Source organism: Anguilla rostrata, chromosome 13 (genome assembly GCF_018555375.3).
Source record: "Anguilla rostrata isolate EN2019 chromosome 13, ASM1855537v3, whole genome shotgun sequence".
NCBI lineage: Eukaryota > Metazoa > Chordata > Actinopteri > Anguilliformes > Anguillidae > Anguilla > Anguilla rostrata.
In genome coordinates, this window is record NC_057945.1 from 10,189,746 (window position 1) to 10,210,997 (window position 21,252).

At 47.6% G+C, this 21,252-nt stretch overlaps 1 protein-coding gene and 1 long non-coding RNA gene across 2 annotated transcripts in view; one reads left to right on the forward strand and one right to left on the reverse strand.

Annotated features, from left to right (window-relative positions):
- Window positions 1-21,252, forward strand: part of LOC135237896 (uncharacterized) — a 64,767-nt gene that overhangs the window by 24,602 nt on the left and 18,913 nt on the right. The window lies entirely within an intron of this gene.
- sox12 (SRY-box transcription factor 12) lies at window positions 3,430-6,434 on the reverse strand. Its single transcript, XM_064305907.1, has 2 exons — window positions 5,917-6,434; window positions 3,430-5,586 (listed from the first exon to the last, which is right to left on the reverse strand). Exon 2 carries the CDS (start codon window positions 5,470-5,472, stop codon window positions 4,348-4,350), a length of 1,125 nt encoding a protein of 374 aa, XP_064161977.1. The 5' UTR covers window positions 5,473-5,586; window positions 5,917-6,434; the 3' UTR covers window positions 3,430-4,347.

Sequence of the window (21,252 nt, forward strand, 5' to 3'; positions counted from 1 at the left end):
AATCGTATATTTAACAAACATGCATATCTACGCTGAACTATCAGTTTGATCAAAGTAATTTATCGTTTAACGTCCATCTATGACCATACACCAAGTTATAATTATGACTTCAGAATCAAAAGGTTTGATTCGGTACACATTTTTTGAGAATACTAGTCGCTCAGGCGCATTTGCTGTAAACTGAAATGTGAATAGCCTTGTATTGCAGTAGCAGGAAAGTACAGTGGGGAAACCGCGTGGTTCTCCTGTATGGTGTAATGAGCTGACTGGACATTCATCGGCACATGCCTACAGCGTCCAGTTGTCCGGAACATTCCTGACACACAAAGAAGTGTACAAGTATAAACAACTCGTGGAGGTTGTACAATGTTTTCATTTTTGATCTGTATTGAAAAAACAAATATAATAAATTCAGAGCAGTTGGATTTTGACTGTTCGTAGGCTTCTCTCTGTTGCAAGACAAACCAAAAGACAAAGTCTTTTGCAAAAAAAAGTAGGTGAAAGCAGTTGGGTCTCCATTTAGCTCTGGGGTTGGTTGGTTGGTTGGTTGGTTTTCCTTAAAGTGCAGTCCTAGAGCAGAACACTTGCTTGTGGCATAGTACATGTATATAGAAATGAGCATCAAAAGCATAGAAAATTAGACAGTTCTCATTGTGAAGACAACCCAAAAAAAGAAAGAAAAACATTCTCTGTGATGGACTCAGTCCACTGTGATAACCTGTAAACAGTGTATATATGTGAGGCATCATGGTCGGATTTTGGCTACTTCTTTGTACGCGCCGCGGTGTTCGGTTGGTGACATAGTCCAGGTAGTGGTAGCGCCCTGAGGTTTTGGAGGGGGGGGGCCCATTCGGCCCAACGCGAAGGCCGTGACTATGGGCGGGCTCCGTTTTGGTCCAGTCTGCAGGCTGCGCCTCCATTTGGCCCAATTCGGAGGCCGGGGACTACAGACGGGGCCCCTCTCAGTGGCCCAGAGCGAGGGCCGTGGCCGCAGACAGACGTGGTGGGCACGGCTGAGCTGCTCTCACGCACCACTTGAGACGGGGGCCGTGTGAAATTGGTGGAATCTGCTTTGTCCCTGTGGTTCCAATCCTGTGACTCCTCCCCTATTCATCAGCACGGAGTTTGGAGTAGGAGGTACGAGCCAGATGGGTGGCTTTTTTTTTTTTTTTTTTTTGTAACACAATTTAATTTATACGAAGCTTTTTGCATTTATCACACTGACAGTAATTTGCCCAAACCCATCTGTGAGTGTCTGCTCTGTTCACTGGCTGCTCCCTGTAATAATATCAAACAAATAAAGACTACCCAAAAATACTTCCAAAGCAAAACTAAAAAAAGACACTTATAAAATAAATACTTTAAAATGCTGGTAATGTTTGTACACCTGCCAAGATGTCATAAACCTATTTTTTTTCGACATTTTATATAATTAAATAAATTATTTTATTTACAATTGAAAATGCACCCAAAAAGGACTGTAAAATACTGTTGTTTCAAATATTTCATCTTTTAAAAAGTGTAACCTAGCATTACGTCTTCTGTTGCTACATGGGTTTTTTTAAATATACATCTAATATATAGCCATACACAACACATCTTTACAAACAACTAAATCTAATGAAAGCAGTTGCACAGTGAGCTGATTGGTTTCGTCCTGAGTCCAGTTTGAGATGTAGACTGCTGGTGTTTGGTTCTGAGTACCGCTGAGTATTGGTCGAATTGACGGCTAAACGTCAATAAAACAGCACAAAAAAACCGGTTGCATCCTGTGCGTGAATTTGTGGTGGCACACCTTGAGTTACTGCGCCACACAATTCTGTTTTTGCGACATTACTTTCCATCCCTGACAGCATCGTGGACAGTGAAATTGGCATTTCACCACAAAATCCATTTTTATGGTTCTTTTTCTTTTTTGGAAAAAAAGATATGTCACAGTTGTTGGTATGGCCAACGGACATTTCTTAACGAAGACGTGTAAGAGGAGGTCGGTAAAACCTGACGGAGTCTGTTTGAAGGTACATGCTAATCGGGACACGCCCTCTGTCTCGCAGCTCGTGGCATAAAACAGGAAGTAGAGGTTGCCTGAAGTTCCCGCGGACGTTTCAGGAGTGGACCTAAAGCTGACAGTTAAAATATTAATTTGTCATTTCTTCAAAATACTGTTCATTCGACCATTTAAAGCACAGTCCCTACGTAAAAAGGCATATTGCTTTTTTCTTCTTCTTCTTTTTTTTTTGTTACATAGTAGGCATAAAGCCATTCCAACAAACACGTGAGTTGAGTTTCTGTATTGTTTTAGAAGTGGATGAAGGCCTCGGATTTGTGTTCTCAGATCTGGGTGTAAATATGACCTCTCCCGCCCATATTTGCCCTTTTCCTGATCCTCAAACGGAAGTTACCTGAAAGAGCTGGTGTGGCATGGCGACAATGTCAAGAATAGGTTGTGGACAAGGTTAAAAAATACGAATAAATAGTCCATGCTCCACAGACAACATTATCGTCAGAAATTTGCCAAGAAACCCTGGCACAGAAAGTTGAATAAGACGGTTTTGGTCGTTAGATAAACAGTCAGTTTGTGGGTTTGCTTTTAGGCTTGTCGGCCTGTTCCTGCTGAGTGAATCTGGTGTTCCGGTGGCCGGTAACAGTCGTTAATGCAATCGGAATCATTGATCTGAAAACGTAACGCACGGCAATTTCCTCCCCCCCCCCCTCCCCGCGTCCGTTCTCACCCCCCCCCCCCCCCGCACGAAAACGCAGTGCGGGGTGGCACTGTAACCGGAGCTGAGTGGCGTTCGCAGTTCATACGAGTTACTCAGTGCAGTTTTTTTTTCTCGCTTGCTGACAGCTTCTGGGGAGAGAGAAAAAAAAAAGAAGTAACGCCGGTGCTTCCCAGCGCTGAAGAAGACTAGGGGCTTAATGAAGAGCGCGAAGAGGACTCGCTCGGTCTCACGGACGGCCAGGACTCGTCCGGCTTTGTCTCCCCGTTCTTTCGCCGTAGCCGTGTTCCGAGAGAGAGAGAGAGAGAGAGAGAGGGAGAGCGAGCGAGCGGTGACGAATTACCTATGGGAGGCACTAGGACCTAGACGAATGATCCCTGAGAGAGTCAATGGGGACAGCTGGCAGACACAGATTTCCCTCCATTCATAGATGGCCCTGATCAGGCAGCTGGAGCCAGACTGCAGACATGACATGCATTTTACTGAACCGGTCGGCCAGTCGCCCCCCGAAACAGACGCCCCATAAGCGCCGCAGTCCCGCCCCCCCCCCCCCCCCACAAAGGCTGGAGGCCCGCACGCACAGATGCACAGCTCCCCCGAAAGAAAACCCTAAACCCCCCCCACCCGCTCCCGTAAAACCCCACCCCCATCCCCAATCCCCACCCCCACTCCAAAACCCCAACCGCCCCCCTTTCCTCCCCATCCCCCCTCCCAGTCCACACTCACCGGAGCCTCAGCTGACCGAAATCAGGCGCGCGCGAGGTCTGCGCCGGGACGCGTGTAACGGCGCGCACGTCTCAAATGTCCTCAGCATTGGCGGGGGACGATGAAAGTGCCATCACGGAGAGGATGTGATGTAAATGACATTACCCGGCTGCGGAGGGCGTGGGATGTAAATTGCAGCCGGCAGGATGTGTCCCGCCGGTCTAGGGGGCAGCGCTGCCGGGTCGTCTGCGCGGTACTGCGGGACGGGGATCGGCTGCGAGCGCGCGCCGCGTCCCTCGAAACGCGGCTTCCTCTCCCCCCCGTACCCTCTAAATGACTCCTTGTTTTTGTGCCTTTTCTCCTACGATCCGGAGCCTCTTTCTCCGGCTGCAGCTGTTCGAGATCGCGTCGCCGCATCCGCCGTAATTTAATGATCGTAATTATTAAGACGGCTACGGCGATAATGACAGCGCGTCTCTGCGATCTGCAATTAGACGAGCGCGCCATCCCCCGTTCCGCAGATGATATGGAAATGCACATGAATTCTTTTTTAACATAAACGCGGAACGCAGTGCGGCTAACTATACGCCACAGAATCCTTTCCGCGCTAATTTCGGTACTTACTGAAACAGGATGCTGCATAAAACTCTCCGTCTCCGACTGCATTGTTCTCATTCTGCCAGCTGCAGGACTTCTGAAACTAAGCCGTACGTCTGTCTGTCGTTCGGTAAAGTGAAAGCAATAGCACTTACGGGATTCATGGCAGAAAAAAAAAAAAAGATTTCAACAAATAAACTTGCGGTTACGAGGGTGGCGTTTATAGGTAGGTCTGTTGACGAGATGACGGTAAGGTTGGGGCTGACCTCAGAAGGTGAACACCGGGTCAGTGGCGTTCAGCAGGTGAACACCGGGTCAGAGACGTTCAGTAGGTGAACACCAGGTCAGAGATGCTGGGCACGAGCAGGTCCCCCGATATCATCTCGTTGACTTCCGGTGTGCAGTAGTCGGGGAAATCGAAGTGGGATCCTGAGTTTGTGTGAAACGCTTCGAAGTCCTTGTCCAGACCGGAGCAGTCCATGGGCACGCTGTCGAAGCTGGCGTTGGATATGATGTGCAAGATCTCCTCGTCCAGCTCCTCGTCCGAGGAGGAGGAGGCGGTCGACACCACGGAGGAGGAGCTGGTGGAGGTGGGCGTGGACGGCCTGCCGGAGAGGGGCGCCGCGGCGTCGGGTCCCCGGGGCTCGGCGGGGGCCGGGCACACGCCCCCGGGGGCGCCGGCGGCGTCCGGCGGGCGGGCCGAGACGCAGGCCGGCTGGGGGACGGGCACTTTGAGCCGGAGCTGGGCCACGGGCGGCGCCGGCGGCGGGCCCCTGGGGGACGGCGGGCCTTGTTGGCCTCGGGCCCCGGGGACCTTCCTCTCGTCCGGCGCGGCCCGGGCCACTTTTACATCCACTGCGTCGTCGTCCTCGCCCACGTCCCGGTCGTAGGTCTTGTACTTGTTGGCGATAAGGCTCACTTTGTGTTTGGAAGCGGAGGGTCTGGCTTTGAGGGCCCTGCTGGTGGAGGAGGAGGAGGAGGAGGAGGAGGCGGTCGAGCGGCCCGAGCCGGCCTTGCCGGGCCTCGCCGCGGCCTTCTCTCCCGCCTTGGCGGGCGCCGAGGACTTGCTCTTCTTCCGCGGCCGGTACTTGTAGTCGGGGTAGTCGGCCATGTGCTTCAGACGAAGCCTCTCCGCCTCCTTGATGAAGGGGATCTTCTCGTAGTCCGGAAGCATCTTCCAGCGCTTCCCCAGCCGCTTGGAGATCTCGGCGTTGTGCATGTCCGGCCACTGCTCCATGATCTTCCGTCTCTCGATCTGGGACCAGACCATGAACGCGTTCATCGGTCTTTTGATGTGTCCGGTGGGGGTCCTGCACCAGTTGGGGTCCTTGTTTGGGGGTACGTGCCCGAAAACCTCGTCCCCTTCCTCGGCTCCCAGCCCCTCGAAAGCCTCTTGGGTTGAATCGTTGTCCATGACCGTTGAGTGTTTGTGGCCTCTGTGCTGAACCATGACGTAAGAATGAACTCTGTTCAGTTCAAACCTCTCCTGGAGTCATCCATATCCAGACAGTCTCTCTCTTCTTTTTGTCTATCTCTTTTTCCTCTAGCTCTTCTCATCAAAGTTCTAACATAAGAAAGAAAGAAAAAAAAACAAAACAGAAAACAACCTTGAGCATAATTACATTTTAGCATGAGATTTACCATATAATTACATTGCATTTCAGCCTAAAGCAGCAATTTGCTCGCGCAAACAGCTGCTGCCTTGTCCTAATAAGACTGCAGCGCGATTCTAAAAAAAGAACGTCTGCAGACACGAAATCCGAAAGCGCGACAGACGCGGTCCGAAGCGCGGCGGTACCCCGCTGCCGCGGCTTTTAGCCGGCGACTCGGACACTGGGAGCGAGCGGCGGTGCGGACGGCCGGCGGCCGGGGGGGTGGGGGGGGGGGAGCTTACCGGCGGTTCAGCGGGGCTGGGGCTGTCCTTGACCCGACGGCGGCGGCGTGCGCAGCGCTGGGAGCCGGCTGCGTCTCCGGCTGTGCGGCATGGGGCTCCTGCGCTGCAGGGCGACCGGCGGGGGCTGCTGCCGGGGAAACGGCGGCGCGGAGCTGGCGAGAGGGAGACGACGTCTGCGGCCCCGGCGTCTGTCTGAGGATCTGACCCGCTGTACTGAGCTGTCTGCGTGCGTGCAGGCACTCTCCCCCCCCTCTCTCTCTCTCGCTCTCTCTCTCTCCCCTGCTCTCGCTCTCTCTCTCTCCCCTGCTCTCGCTCTCTCTTCTCTCTCTCTCTCTCGCTCTCCCTATCACTCTCTCTCTCTCTGTCTGCCGTCCCTCCAGCCGATTCCCTCTTTGTTGGGCCGGCCCCTCTGTCTGCTGCTCTATAAACCTTCTCCGTATACAGCTCAACCTTCTCTGCCAGACACAGGCTCCTCCCCCCTCCCCCCGCCGTTTCGGCTGTGCGTGGGGGGGAAGTTTCTGCCACAGAAACGCAGCAACGGAACAGTGCACTCAGAAGGGGGGAGAGGCAGAGAGAGAGAGAGAGAGGAAGGGAGGGAGGGTGGGGTAGAGAGAGACAGAGGGACAGACTGCTGGTAAAAACTAGTCTCAAACGCAGCAGCACCTGCTAGACTTGCAGACAAATGCAGACTAGTTTGTGTTTGTATTTCTGCAGCTATTATGTGTCAAAGACATTATTTATGATTGCAATGCCAATGTAAATGAATTGATAATAGACATACAGTATATTTCATTATACTATATATATATTCCCTCTTTATATGTAGTATTTTTACATGCTGTCTATGCACCATGTTCTGTACATACATATAATATTTATCACATACCAAGAGATTAGCATCATTTTCCTACACATCCGAGACATTTTGTACATTTCTCATGTACAGTGGCCTTCCATTAGTCATTAAAGTGCTGATTATGCATTTCAAAAGCAGTCCTTGAAATTGTCCTTAAAAAGCCTTAGTTAACCGTGGCTGTTTTCTGATACTTCTCCATATTCAAAGTACAGTCTCCCATCAGATCTGTATATACAGGTAGTGAACAAAAAGGTCAAAAACACTTTGGTAAATGAGGGACATACTCATATTGAGAGCGGTTGTTTCCACACCAGTGCGGTTCCAGAATTAATTCAGCAATCCCAGCATGCTCAGCGTTGTATACAAACATTCTGAGCAGGCCTGGTTGCCTATAATCATAGGCCGGCATGGTTAGAAGACCTCGGTGACTTCAGTGACTTTGCAAGAGGGGTGCTTGAGGCACATTTGGCAGAAGCTTCAGTGATGTGAAGACGGCTGAACTTGCTGGTGTTTCCTGGGGAACCGTGTCGGGTGATGTCAGCGTGGAATAATCAACAGAAGGAAGCTTCCTCTTCCTCTTTCATCATAATTTCCGTGCATTACTTTGAAGTGCAAGGCTAAACAGGTAAACAACTTTGAATCAGGTGACTGCAAATGTCTATTTATGGCTGGGGAGGAGGTGGTTTCATACAGAATTGTCAGTTGAGACGGAGCAGGATTGCACAGTTGCAGTATGTAAAACACTCATTTAACCTGCCCCACTGTTTGTTTGCAAGTACAGTGATGTAAAGAGCAGAGACACTGGACTACTGAGCAGTGGAGAATCGTGATATGGTCAGATAAATCACTCTTCACCATGTTCTCGACAAATGGATGTGTGCGCATGTGGTGCAAAAAAAGCCCATAGGCCTGAGAGCTTGCTTCCAACAGCGAAGGGTGTAGTGGTGTGGTGTGGCGTGCATTTTCCTGCCGTGGTTTGGGGGCAATTATCCCGTTAGAAGGCACGGCGAATACTAATCTCCACTTTATGATTCTGTGTGTGTGTCTGTGTGTGTGTGTGTGTGTCTCCAGTATGTGCAGTTGACTCTTCTTTTTTATGGACATAAACAGCGGTTGGACAAAATAACAGAAACACCACAATATAAGGAACTTTAACCTTGAAGTAAATAAATCACAATTACAAGGGCACTTGCACAGATGAGTCATGCTAAGTTAAATGGTAATTAGCAGTATGCGTCAACTATAAAAGAGGCCTGACAACCAGCTTGATATGTGAGTTTCCAAAGCAACACCAGGCAACACAGTTCCAGAGACTAAAAAGTCGGTGCCTGATCTGCTGGTGCATGGAGTCACCAAAACTTAAAAATGATTTAAAGAGTAACATGCAGGTTAAATTTCTTAATAGATTAAAAATGTTGGGCTCATGGAGAGGATGGTTTTAAAAAGAAAACGTTTAAAAAAGGGTGGAAATACAAAGAAGTAGGCATTCAAAGCCACACCCACTAAAAATTTCACAGAAGGTAAATACTCCTTGTCTGACCCTGCCACAGTGAAGTAGTAGGTCTGTAGTTAGTCTGGTCAGTTGTTAGTCAGCCAGTCGTGAGTCATTTAGCCAGTTACTTTCAGTTTTAGTTTCACTTTCACTGCTATTTAGGACGGTGGTCTATTATGTTTGTGCAGGCTGTGATCCATAAAGGTGGCTAACAAGGCTACCTAACTAGCTAGCTAGTAACTTAGCAGCTGTAAATTACACTAGATAGCCAATGTCAGCTAGCTAGGTGGATACACTTACGGTACAAACCTAGTGAAGTGATCAAGACATATTAAATAAGCTTAATACTGAATAAATATGGTAAATGGTAATAATTCCGTAAACATTTACATACACAGGATACATATAATTAGCTAATTGCTAGAATGTCAGTTAGGATATTAGCCTCAGAATTATCTAGGTAGGTAGAGCTAACTAACTAGTTAGCTTTGTACTTAGCAGTTTTGATTTAGATGGTTATGTCTGTTACTATGTTAGCTAGTTAACTGCGCACATTTACATAGCAACCAAGTGCGATGGTAGACATGTTGCTCTTGGTTACATTTAATAATATATATTGAACAAATGTGGAATTCAATGTTGATGCTAACTGATAGCTTTAAATGTACTGGAAATAATCATTTGACATCCACCAGTACTTTGGTTCCAATTTTACCACAATTTCAGCATGTAACCACAGATGTGGTAGCATTAACCAACAATAGGCAGTCTACATAAAAACCACAACACCTCATCTCATAAATAGTACAACAAACTTTACCGATAGCCTACTTGAAGTTTCTTTAGAATAGTCGGATAGTAACGTTAATATTTGTGATAGCTCTTTGTTTTAGCTACTGCCTGATGTATATTAACTTAGCGAACAATGTGAAGTAGAAAAAAGCTGTGTCATGGTAAATTAGTCTCTCACCATGACATATTTCCAATTCACCACAGTTTCTTCTCAGTCCAGAACTCAATCCCTTGTTGTGCCCCTTAGATGCATAGCAGACTTGAAATTGAACGGCTGCAGCCCATTCTGTGCATTGAAAAGAGGATTCCATGTCGATATTGGGATTAATCTTGCTACTAATGTTGCTTACTTTGCCATTCACTGGAGGTCTAGCTGTGTTTCCTCTTCCCTAAATTACATGTTCAAATTTTGTATATTATTCAGATTTGAGGTGCACATGGCCAATTGCATTATTAAAATGCAATTCTAAGTAGTTTTTATTTTTATTTTTTGATTTCAAGATCCCATTGCTGCATCATTTTCCCACATACGAATTAACTGGTTATGCCAACCGAAAAGATGCTCTTTAACATTATTAGGGGAACAGTGAAACTTCTTGAAAGGCTAATGTCCAAAGATACCCAACTTGATGATGTTCCCCAATACACAAAACAAATTCAAAAGTGGTTTCATGAACACCTATGTAAAAAGCCTTCTATGGCCTCCACTCTTACCAGATCTTAACATTATTGAACCTTCATGGGATATTATTGACCATAGTGCACACAAAGTTGATTTACACCTCCTTCATCCCTCAAAGAATGGGAGGCTATCCTTCTTGAAAAGTGGTCCAGTATCCCACTACACGGACTTCAGGACCTGTGTGACAGCATTCCAAGAGGGACCGAAGTTGTTCTTAAGATGAAGGGTGGCCCTCGTCCTTTTTAGTGACTTGATATTCATATATTGTTTGGTGTTTCCATTATTTTGTCCAACCCTTATGCCAGGGATCAGCAACTCACGGTCCTTCGAGGGCCGTGACCTGCTGGTTTTCCACCCTCCCTTTGCCTGGGAGTCAGGTGTGAAGACAGTCTGGCCAATCAGTAGCAATAATTACCGGGGAGGAAAGAAAACCAGGGCTGGATTTGGATTCGAGGGCCAGAGTTGAGGATCCCTTCCCTATGCCTTTCTGGCACCATACACACACACACCCCACAGACATTTTACTGTGCAGTATAATGTGTGTAAGCTGAAAGATAAAGCACGCATAAATGAATCGGTAAATAAGGAAAGACTGAAGGTGCAGCAGCCGTCTAGTGTGAGGGGGTTTCTGATCTGGCGCAGACTGGGGCAGGTAAAATATTCCTTGCCGACAGCTGTTCCCATTAATTTGATTAAAGTTTTCGAATGAAGAATTTCAATTAAGCGGCAATCTCGGAGGCGCATGAATAAAAAATTGTGCCGACTCACCGTTAGCATTTGAATGTCAAATGTGAGGAGGCATGGAGAATAGAGCCGGATGTCCCGGCATGACATTAGCTCCTCCATTAGGCCCTCCAGAACATGGACGATCATTACTAATGATCTTCAGGCTGAGTGGTGAGAAACACTGGGGCCTCCGTGAAGAAGTGATGGTGTCCTTTAAAGCTGGCGCTGTGGTATTCCTGCTCTCCAAACAGCAAGCCACAGATAGCAGCAAGTACACACATGTAACCGTGGCTGGAGACAAGTTTGTATATGTGTTTAATACTTGTTGTACTGTGTGTGTGGGTCGAGTGTGTGTGTGTGTGTGTGTGTGCTGTACATATTGTTCTGTACACCATGGTAAAATTGACGAGCAGTTTAATAGATATTAGTGATGCGCGGGTCAGGCTTTTTGGGAGCCGACCAATCCCACGTGTTATCATGCAGATAAAACAACTGTACCTGACCCAAATCCAAAAATATTATAATGTTAAAATTGATGCAGGCAATATTCCAAAGTCCATTGTTGCTATATTTGTTAACATTTCATTAACACAATAACACAATGTTTTATGTTCCCTGAACTGAATTAGTTCCATGTTTAGCAAAGAGCCTACGCATCAAATCAAAGAAAATGGTGAAGGTCTACTATTAGAACTAAAACAATTAAACCATGACTTTGGCTATGTACGTATTTTTCAAAAGACTTGAGTGTCTACTTAAATCAATATATAGGCAGAATTTGATGGATACTGGTGGACAATTAAATGTTTCCAGCAAGCACACAAACTTCCATTCAGGCATTCCACTAGACTCATTTTTAAACATTTTTAAACTAAAAGACAACAATAGCATTCACTGCCTGCATCAAAAGCCTAGCCTACCTGACAGAAGTGCTGGCTAGCTAAATTGTTGGGAATGAGCACTCAGCACAGGATGGATTTGGCAGTAGTAACAAGCCTACAAATGCTGATTAAGGGGAAAGTAGCGAAAGTATAAGTAACACTTAGAAAAAGCTTAGTTGCTTTTATCATTTTTTTTCTCACTGGGATTTAGGCGGTAATTAGTTTGTTTGTGTAATTTGCCCCTACCCTTTATCACTATTGTCAGTCTTTACAGGAGTTTTGCAAAAGCAACGGGACATTTTAAGCCAAGTGGTTTGCGAATAATTGCAAGAGTGGTACTAGCATCAATGCTAAAATACATCTAATTAACCAGCTCATTTTGCCCAAAATCTGAAAATTTCAGAAACTCCCTTCAGTTTAGGTAGCGTGGCAGTAAGGGCTGTTTCTCTTATAGAGCCATTCATCTGAGATCACTTTGAAAAATAACCTTATTTACTTTAGCTATTAATGCCACAAAAAGTACAATCATATTTGAATTCATTTCCAATGTCATCTTCGTGGGATCTGAGGTCCCATTACCAGGATCTGAGACCTATGTTCTTCTGCTCTCGTATTGCCCAACATGGCTCTCTCAGTTTGTATACCGTGGACCAACAACAGGAGCTGTCACGATAGCCAAACACACCAGTAACTAGTAAATACCGAAATACCGCTTTGAATCCTCAACAAATAATTAAAGCATCTTTATGCACCTGTAGGCTTGGTCATGTTGGTCATGTTCTGAAACTGCTCAAATTGATCGTAATGGATAATTGTTGTTGATGAATTTCTTAACTGTTAAACTATTTGGTATCCACATGCGTTCATTTGTCATGTCATGCACTAATTTCTTCCACCTGTAACCTAGTAAGTAATGTGTACGTATCCTCAATCACTGCCTCCACGTCCCAATCAAGGAAAATAGTCTTCTTCATTTTGAGTGTTTGCTGTTTGTTGATTTTCTCATTATTAATAGTTGGGTGTGCATCTTCCTGTTGATAAGTATAGTTTGGAAAAACAATTGTTCTACTTTAGAAGAATTTAAAGTTTACTCCTGTTTATTTTTATGTTCCAATGCACAGTAATTTCACATGTTTGCATGTGCTTTAAGCATCTGCTGCAGTTGAATTTGGGGCATGTATTAAAATAACGTGAGTAGCTTTCAGTTCACATGCCACACTGAGTAGAATTTAACAAAACACATAGGAGTGTAAATACCTAGTTTTTAAAATGGTAATGCCTTCCCAAAGCATTTACAACACATTTTCAAACATATTTACATATAAATGCAAATCAAAATGGTACTGCAGGTGTGGAACTGAGACGTGGAGAAAAGCATTCTTAGTGTTCCAAAAAAAAATGATAGTGTTATAGATTAAACCTGTACATTTTTTGTCGGATCCACGCTGGGCTATATGACATTTTCCAGCTCTGGGCTGCAGTTCAATACAGTTGGACTCAGTCCAACAGGAGACGGAGAGGGAGGGGGGGGAGGATTTGAAGGTGAACGGGTTTCTTCAGGTAACCACGCCATCCTCCCTGCACTGCATCAGGCTCCCACAGAGTGCCGTCACAGATTCTCCTCTCCTACCCCATCCTGAGTTCATTTTCAGGCTCTGGTGTGGAACAGACAGTGCATCACGCGTCCTTACATTTCACCTCCAGACAGTGGCGGGCTTGTAACAGCTCCTCCCTCCGCCCATCGTCCCGCAGTTCCTCCCATGTCATGACCTCACATCCTGCACGCACTCACCCTCCCTGTCTGGAAGAACCTGAGGTGCATTCAAGACCAAGCTTAATGTGAGCATTTTAAAAATGGAAACAGGACAGAATCGATTGGACAGAATTAACCAGCAACGGCCTCTACACTGTGGCTAATTATGCAAGGGAAGGCACTGCAGTGGCAAACCTTTCAGAGTGAACTTTCTGTGCAACAAAAAGATAGTTCAAAATGAAACGGAGCACACTGTCTGCTGAATGAGTTCCTGGATGAGTTCCTGCTGTCTGTCTGTAGTGGACTCACCTGCTTATCAACCTTTAAAGGAGCCAGCTGCAAAAGTGCTGCCAGCTTGGGAGCTTCTGATATGACCATGTTTACTGTGTGCAATCCAATGTAAAGACCAGAGACGGCTGAGGCCACACAGCCCTGTATGGAACTCAACCGCATCATTCTAAAGGAAAATACTGGAACAGAGGAGGTCAAATTTGCACTGGAAAGTGCCATTATTTGTCTACCGATTACTACGCCTATACCAACACATGAAACATAGGAAGGGATCAATGTGAATAACTTCAAGTTATTCCTTTGAAATGACTGTACTTTTGATTAAAAAAAATGTTTTTTGTTAGTGGGGTTTGTGTGGAAATACTGTTGTCTGTTGTATTTTTGTCTTGTACTATATACGTTCTATGTCCCAATATATATGATGTCCTTAAGCCATATTTTCTGTAATTAAAAGGATAAATGATTTTGAAAGGTGTTTGAAAGATTATAAATTATTTCATGTAAGAAAATAGTGCTACTCTTTGCTTATGGTAATATACCATTGCAGTACATGAACAGTTGCCAAATATATCATCATAATACAACGTATAAATCATCAAGGCAACATGTCTGTAATGAGGTAAACAGATGTTGTTTATACGTTCACTTCCATTTATAAACGGCCATCCATGCATTAATAAAGGCTCCATTGCTAAATAAGGCAAATTAATGCATAAATCAGCCACAGAAAAAAAGGGTGTCTGGGTCTCCCGCTCCACCTTAAGTGAAATCAATGCTGAGTAATACAACCCCGGCTCTTTTAATTAAACCAAAACAAACTAACACCCGCAAACAGGGTGGGGAAAAAAGTGACTCAAAGGCTATCGACGAAAAAGAGGCAATTTACGGCGTATCGGCACGCCCCGGCCCGGCCTTCCGGTACGGGCTCCTGACGGGCGGCTCGGCCGTTCCTGCGGGTCACTGAGCGTGCGTCAGCAGTATCCGCTTTGACAAACGCGCCGCCGTTAGCCTGGCGCGCGGTCGACGCCAGAACGGCGCGGCCGCGGGGCGACCTAGATGAGCCCAGCCCAAATCCCGCCGCAGACACGTCCCTGATTATCGCCCCGGTCCGGGGGGGGTCGGGGGGGCCCTCTCCTCGTGTCGCGGCCCGCTGTATCTGTCTGGGCTTCTGCTCGCCACCGCGCTCAGACGTACAGTGGGTCATCTTTCCAGGGTTATCGGGCCACTGGAGCAGTCAGGGCAGCCTTCCTCTTCCTTTTGTAATGCCATAATGGATAAGGTCTCCTTCTGCGTACTCACATACACACACACACACACACACACACACACACACACATATATATGCATACATGCAGACACACACCCACATGCATACAGACACACACATATGCATACATGCAGACATACACACCCACATGCATACACAGACACACATATATGCATACATGCACACACACAAACTGACATGCATACATGCACACAGACACACATGTATACTACACACACGTACAGCTACCATGCACACATACTCATATACACATATGCACACACATACAATACACACACGCACACACACATCTATAAAGCATACATGTGCACACATACATAGACACACACAGACACAAGATTTCTCTGAACACCTATCAGTGTTAGACCTCCTTATCACCATTATACCAAACCTTTGCCCATCATCTGTAATATTATTTCTGAGACCACATGCTTGGGAATTGAAGCAGTTTCTGCCATACTGTAAAGTTTGCTTTTGAAAAGTCAGCATTTTCAACTTGACTTAAGCTCCAGTTATTCCTTATCAGATTAGTTATACAATATTCCTCACGACTCTGGTATCCTTGAATGCTCCTCAGCTACTGTGGCACTGCGCATTACCATATGGCTGTGTGTGTGTGTCTGTCTGTGTTGGTGGGGGGGGGGGTCTCCTCTGGCTCTTTTAACTCCCCTTGTGAAGAGGGCTCTTTTAGACGCTGATAATTACTCAGCCGTGCTTTTAATTGCTGTTGTTGTTGTTCACCCTGCTGTAGGACTTTCTGCTAATTTTACCCCAGAAGTGGCCTAATGAACACTCAGGCGCTAAGCTGTTATAATGTGCCGGTGTTCTAGTAGCTTCTGTCCTTCCAACTGCAAAACTGGCTAATTGCACACACATGCTGTTTGCGTGTGTGTGTGGGTGTGTGCGTGTGCGTGTGTGTGCATGCGTGTGTGCATATGCGTGCGCGCGTGTGCATGTGTGTGTGTATGTGTGTGTGCATGTGTGTGTGCGTGTGCGCGCACATATATAATGTGCGTGTGTCCCCTACCCTAATATGTCATAATATTGTATGTATTAGTGATATAGTGGAATCTCACATGTAATAGACTAAAAGGCTCGTATGTAGGCAGAGTAATTTCAGTAATTGCGCTGAGCCCCTGACAGCCTCCTAACCCCTCATTTAAATCCAGTTACATGAACGCCAGTGTGAAAGCAGTGAATTCGGGGTCCTGTTAGGTTGTGGGCTGCATTTTCGGGGGCGCAGGACTTAGGCCCTGCTGGCAGGCCGGTGTTGAAAGGTCAACGGCAGTTTTACGGGCTTCGGGGGGATTATCCCCCCAGCATGCACTGCGGCAGACAGCTGAGCGCCCCCAGATTCTGTCCCCTCGGAGTGCCTGACCTTTGCCCTCCGCCCGACACAGCAGACAGGAGCAGGAGAAATGAACGTGAACTCCCCGCCTCCTAGACTCTGACCTGTGACCCCTCTCAGGCTACTCCCAACCCCCAAATGCCCAACGCCCCACTCCCCCACCCCTCTGAATTGATAAACCACCCGGGCCAGTGGGGAGAGGAGGAAAGAATAACTGATAGCCATTCTTTTTCTCTTCTCGCTTTTACACACATTTACCCTAACCCATATATATATAACCCATATATATATTTATATGTTTTTAGCTTACTGCTGAAGGGTCTCCTGTTAAGTCTGTCTTTGTTTTTCAAAAGTGTGCTTGATGTCTTTTTGTAAAGAACATAATGTAGAACATACAGTATACATAAGAATACTTGGCATTACATTTACAATTACATTGTCTATTTAAAATATGCACTTGGCAAAATCCTTTTTTTTTCTTTTTTGCATTTTTAAATGTTAGGCAAACATGTAAACATGAGGAGGACTGAAACATCACTCAGGAAACCATTTTTGGATCTCAGATACATTCCCAGAATGTTAGGGTAAGAAAGTTTTCCTGGATGTCCGTTAAACATTATTGTGAAGTCGCTTGATATTATATTTGTAGGGACAGTCTTAGAATTGCGTTCTGTTATTTTGGTTAAAATAATGGTATTTGCACATGGTAGTTCATCTGGAACTTTCTGAAAACGTGAGCCCTGCACAACGTTTTTTCAGGACTAAACGAGAACCATCAGGTTACCAGGGCCGTCAGGAGTGCGTGTGACATGTTGGTTTCTCTGACTTTGACGGAACCGGTTTTTTTTTCGAACGGTTACATTTGACGATGCGCTCGAAGGCTGTTTTAAGGCAGTGCTGGCAGAGGGCTCCGCGTGAGCGTCAGCTTGTGTCTGAGATTCAGTGACCCGCACCGATGCAGCACTTTAGCGCTGATCCTCCGCATGAAGGGACTCTGGATTGGGCCGTCGCCGTTTGCTTATTCTCTGACTGAATGCCCGGTGTCCCAGCCATTGTTAGGTAAGATTTAAGGTGGTGGGGTGGGGGTGGGGGGGTGGGGGGTGGGGGGAGGGGGCGTCGTGCTGCGGTGCAATGTCACGGAGACCGCTTGGGCCGCGCCCCTGCCCTACACGTAGGCCGGCGTGATGTCACTCGAGCCCTTTCAGCCGCGCGGAGAGAGAGAGAGAGAGGTCATCTAAACATTTGCTGTGACTCTCTCACCCTGCGCTGCATCTGGTCCGAGCCGCAGAGCGCTCTCGACTCACTCACATAATTGCGGGGGGACTTTGGGCCGTGGGGGGTGGGGCGGTGGGGGGGGGGGGATTTTGGGTCAGGCATTACAAGTGCTCTCTGTCCTTGGCTGATAGGACCGTCTCTTTCAGGGGTCAGAGACTAAGCGAAGCGATAAAGTGGAACAAATACATGGAGCTCTGAGCATGTGTGGAGGTGGAGGCAGCAGAGCTTTCGGAAGGCTGCGTCTGGGTCACTTTGGGCGGCTGGCTCCGCCCCCGGTGGCAGACGGCCAATAAGACCCTCCTCCCTGGGCTCCTAGTTTATTAATGAGGCACCTACAGCAATTAGGTCCTCGCCAAACACCTGCACTTTCATGGCTCTGAGCAGCAGCCTCCAAATGTGTCTGACAGCACTAGATGCTCATGACTTACCATTCACTGAATAATGGTGCTACGCTTCTGTTTTTGAAGGCATTCTCGTGTTTTCTTTTACTCATACATTTACATACTATTACCCCCCCCCCCTTCCTCCCGCCCCCTCCCCCACCTCTAAGATACACACACGCACTCACACACACACACACACACGCACACACGCGTACGCAGACATGCCTGTGTGTTTCACCTTGGGTATTTGTTGACATTTTGCTCAAATAAAGAATGTGCGAAATGGGGGTCACTGAAGAGGTAATATGAATATAAATATGTGTTTTCTGTCTCCAATCTCCAAACTAATCACTCCCGTGGCTTTGACACCGGCAGCCAAGGGCGGCTTGTTTAATTGGCTGGCGGTCCGGGAGCCGGGAGCGAGGGGGCGGGGCAGCGTTGCTCAGCCTCCCGCCACGCCGCGGGGCCCGGAGCTGGAGCGCCGTAAGAAGCGCTTCGCGCGTTCTCGGCGCAGTCGCGGGATTAGCGGTTGCACGCGTACCCAATATCCCCCCCCCCGCCGCCGCGCGAGCGGGAGAGCCACGCAAACGATCACTCTGAACTCATTAGGACGTTTTTGCCGCGCAGCTGTCTTAAACGCTAATTTACAACAAAAAAAAAAATTTAATCAAAAGTGCGGCCTCTTTTTGAGTGTTCGAGGGCTAAAAGTGGATCTCCGTGACGAGCGGTGAGAGAATGCTCCGCGTCTGAGAGCAAAGGGAGAGGACATTTCTCAAAATGGCGGCTCAGGATTTCCTTTCAATAATGAAAGCAAAACGCTGTCTTAAAATAACAAAAATACACTTACAGGTGTTGAGCGGGAAACAAAGGCGACGACAACTGCGAATAATTAAATGTGCACGATATGGGTATTGAGCTACGAAACCAGAAATACACCCCTTTCGCAAAATTGTCCAGGGCTCTTAAAGTCTCGAGCTTTCGACTCACCGCAGCTGTTAAAGATCCCGCGACACTGATCCTATCATGAAGGCTGGGGTGTTCCCCAGGGCCCTGGCCAAATTCCCTCCCTGTCCCGTCCCGTAAAGCCAGTTTAATTAGCCACACAAATCCCTGTCTCTTTAACCCAGGCGATTTTTGGCGAGTCCTGGGACAAATAAGAGTATGACGTAAGTGATACATAGTCACTTAATTACTCTGGTAATATGTAGCAATGTAGCATGCTTGCAGTGTAAATCATGGTTATTAATTAGCGTGATTCACTGGTATTATGTGTGCAAGTAAGCATCAATGGCTAATGTTTGCCGTCATGTACAGCCTTTTCCATGGTCTTATTTTTAGTAAAATTCCTAACGTTTGGAAAGCTCCATGTTCCCATGGTGACTGGAAACATGCCAGCATACAGTATGTGAGCAAAGATGCAAAATCCGAACCGCACTGTCCTTAATCCTGCAGAAAGCACTCATTCAGATGGAGAACTTCTAGAACCTTCTTAAGCCGGTGAAATCCCAGTAACGGGGATCCCAGTTCACTTTTTACTTCCCTAATGGTCCTTTCATCATCATTCCCATCTCTGCTGCAGTCCCAGAGGACGGGAGAGAAGGAATTAAGGCCACTTCTCCCAGTTTTATTTATAAATCTACCTCCCCGCCTCTAAATTATGTATTTCTATCTGTAAGGGACAATAAAGTACCCAATTACCTCAGAGCCTCAATGATGCTGTATGTACACGTGTGTGTTTGTGTGTGTGTGTGTGTGTGTGTCTGTGTGTGTACCTGTATGTACATGCTGCTCGAATACCACACCTGTGCTACAGTTTGATGTTGTGTCTGCGGCATATAAATGAACTGTTGATCTGAACCGGTTTCTTGCACAAATGTAAAAGAGAACGAACAAAGAGGAATCATAAAGAACAAACGAATTACCACATTATCTTGTGTCATTCGAACCATTAAATGTTGCTGTAGTAGATCGTTGCCTGATTAATGAAAGGGAACGTTGCGTGTGTGCATTGGACCATGCACCTGTCACCACACCGTGATGGTTCGTGATGTTTGACGCGCGGTGGTTCGACGGCCGCCCTGTCGGCCTCCGCGGAGCGAGGGAGCCCGGCGACAGTCGCCGTGGGTGCGTCGCCGTGGCGGCGGATGACCTAGACGGAGGCAGGAGGCCGCCGGAGGTCGCAGTCCTGCACCAATTACTGCCTGCCCGCCAGCCATCTCCCGCCTCTGCTCCGCTGGTTTAATATTCCCTCCCCCTGGATTCTGATCTCAGCGACAGGAGACGGGCGCAGTATTCCCCGAGCCCTGTGGCAGACGCCCCCCCCCCCCCCCGTGGAGTCCTGATCCTTCCCATGGTTCCCCTGGCCTGTGGGTCGGGCCGCGCGGCCTGCCTCCCGTTCCCGCCGACGCGGCTCTCCGCTCCCGGCGCTTCGGCCGTTTTAAAAAAACCGGCTCCGACCGTCGGCCCGGCGACCGGCCTGTCCTACCCGTGCCGTCTCCCCAAAGCCGCGGCACAGCCGGACGGGCGTATCGTCACCACCGGAGCACCGAATAAACGGGACCTTCTATGGAACGTGCTCCGGGCTCCTGGAGAATGAGGGGATGAAGACCGGACCCAGTTTGGAAGCCCTGCCCAGTCATAGAGACCCTAAGGACAGCACAGGGGTTGCATTGCGCTGTCGGAGGAGTGTGGCTGTTCCAATGTGTTGCGCCATTAATGTGCTGTTAATGGCGCGTTGCTGTTCGATCTCTGCTCGTCAGACAGCGCTTTACGGCGGCGATTCCCATTACGTTCATTGGAACGGCGTTACGAGGGGTGTAACGTTCGGTTAAGGCACCAGGTCGCGGTGCAGCGGACGAGCATCCTGGCCTCGGATCAGATCTGGACCCCGCCAGGGCCGGCTGTGGCCTGTAGCTCCACAGGGCGATGCCTAATTGCCGATTGCATTGCCCAGGGAATGGGAGGGTTCAGTCTGATAGCATTCCGCCTTCATCGCTATCTGATGACTTCTTCTTCGATGAGGTGCCCCGTAGATCGCAGTCAAAGACACATATGAAAGGTCCGTTCTACGCGAGCTTATCTCTAGTTTGTGGGATTTGAGGAGCTGGCTCTTGAGGTGTCCGTTGGCGTTTGCGGTGTTTGTTCGTATTTGTTGACTCTTGAGGTGATCGTTTATGTTTTTTGGTGATCGTTCGTGTTGTTTGAAAAGAAGCAGCTGGCGACATCACATGTTCTGGAACTGTGGAAGTCTACACTCTCCCCAATTAGCAGGGGGATTAGCATCATGAATGTGGCTTGCGTTTGCTGATGATTGGCTATTCCAAATTAGGGTGGGAATAGGTTATGCTCAGCCCCAGGTTGGGTAATTAATTATTAATTAATTAATTAACCCAGTATTTAATTAAGTAATATGGGGCTGTTGGGCGGCTCATTCTGTTAAGGCACCACGCTGTGGTGCATGGATGAGCCTCATGGCCTCAGATCGAATCCGGACCACACCAGTGCCGACCGTGGCAGGTGTCCCAGCTCTCCTGAGCAGTTTGCGCATGGAACACGGCTGTGGTTGGACA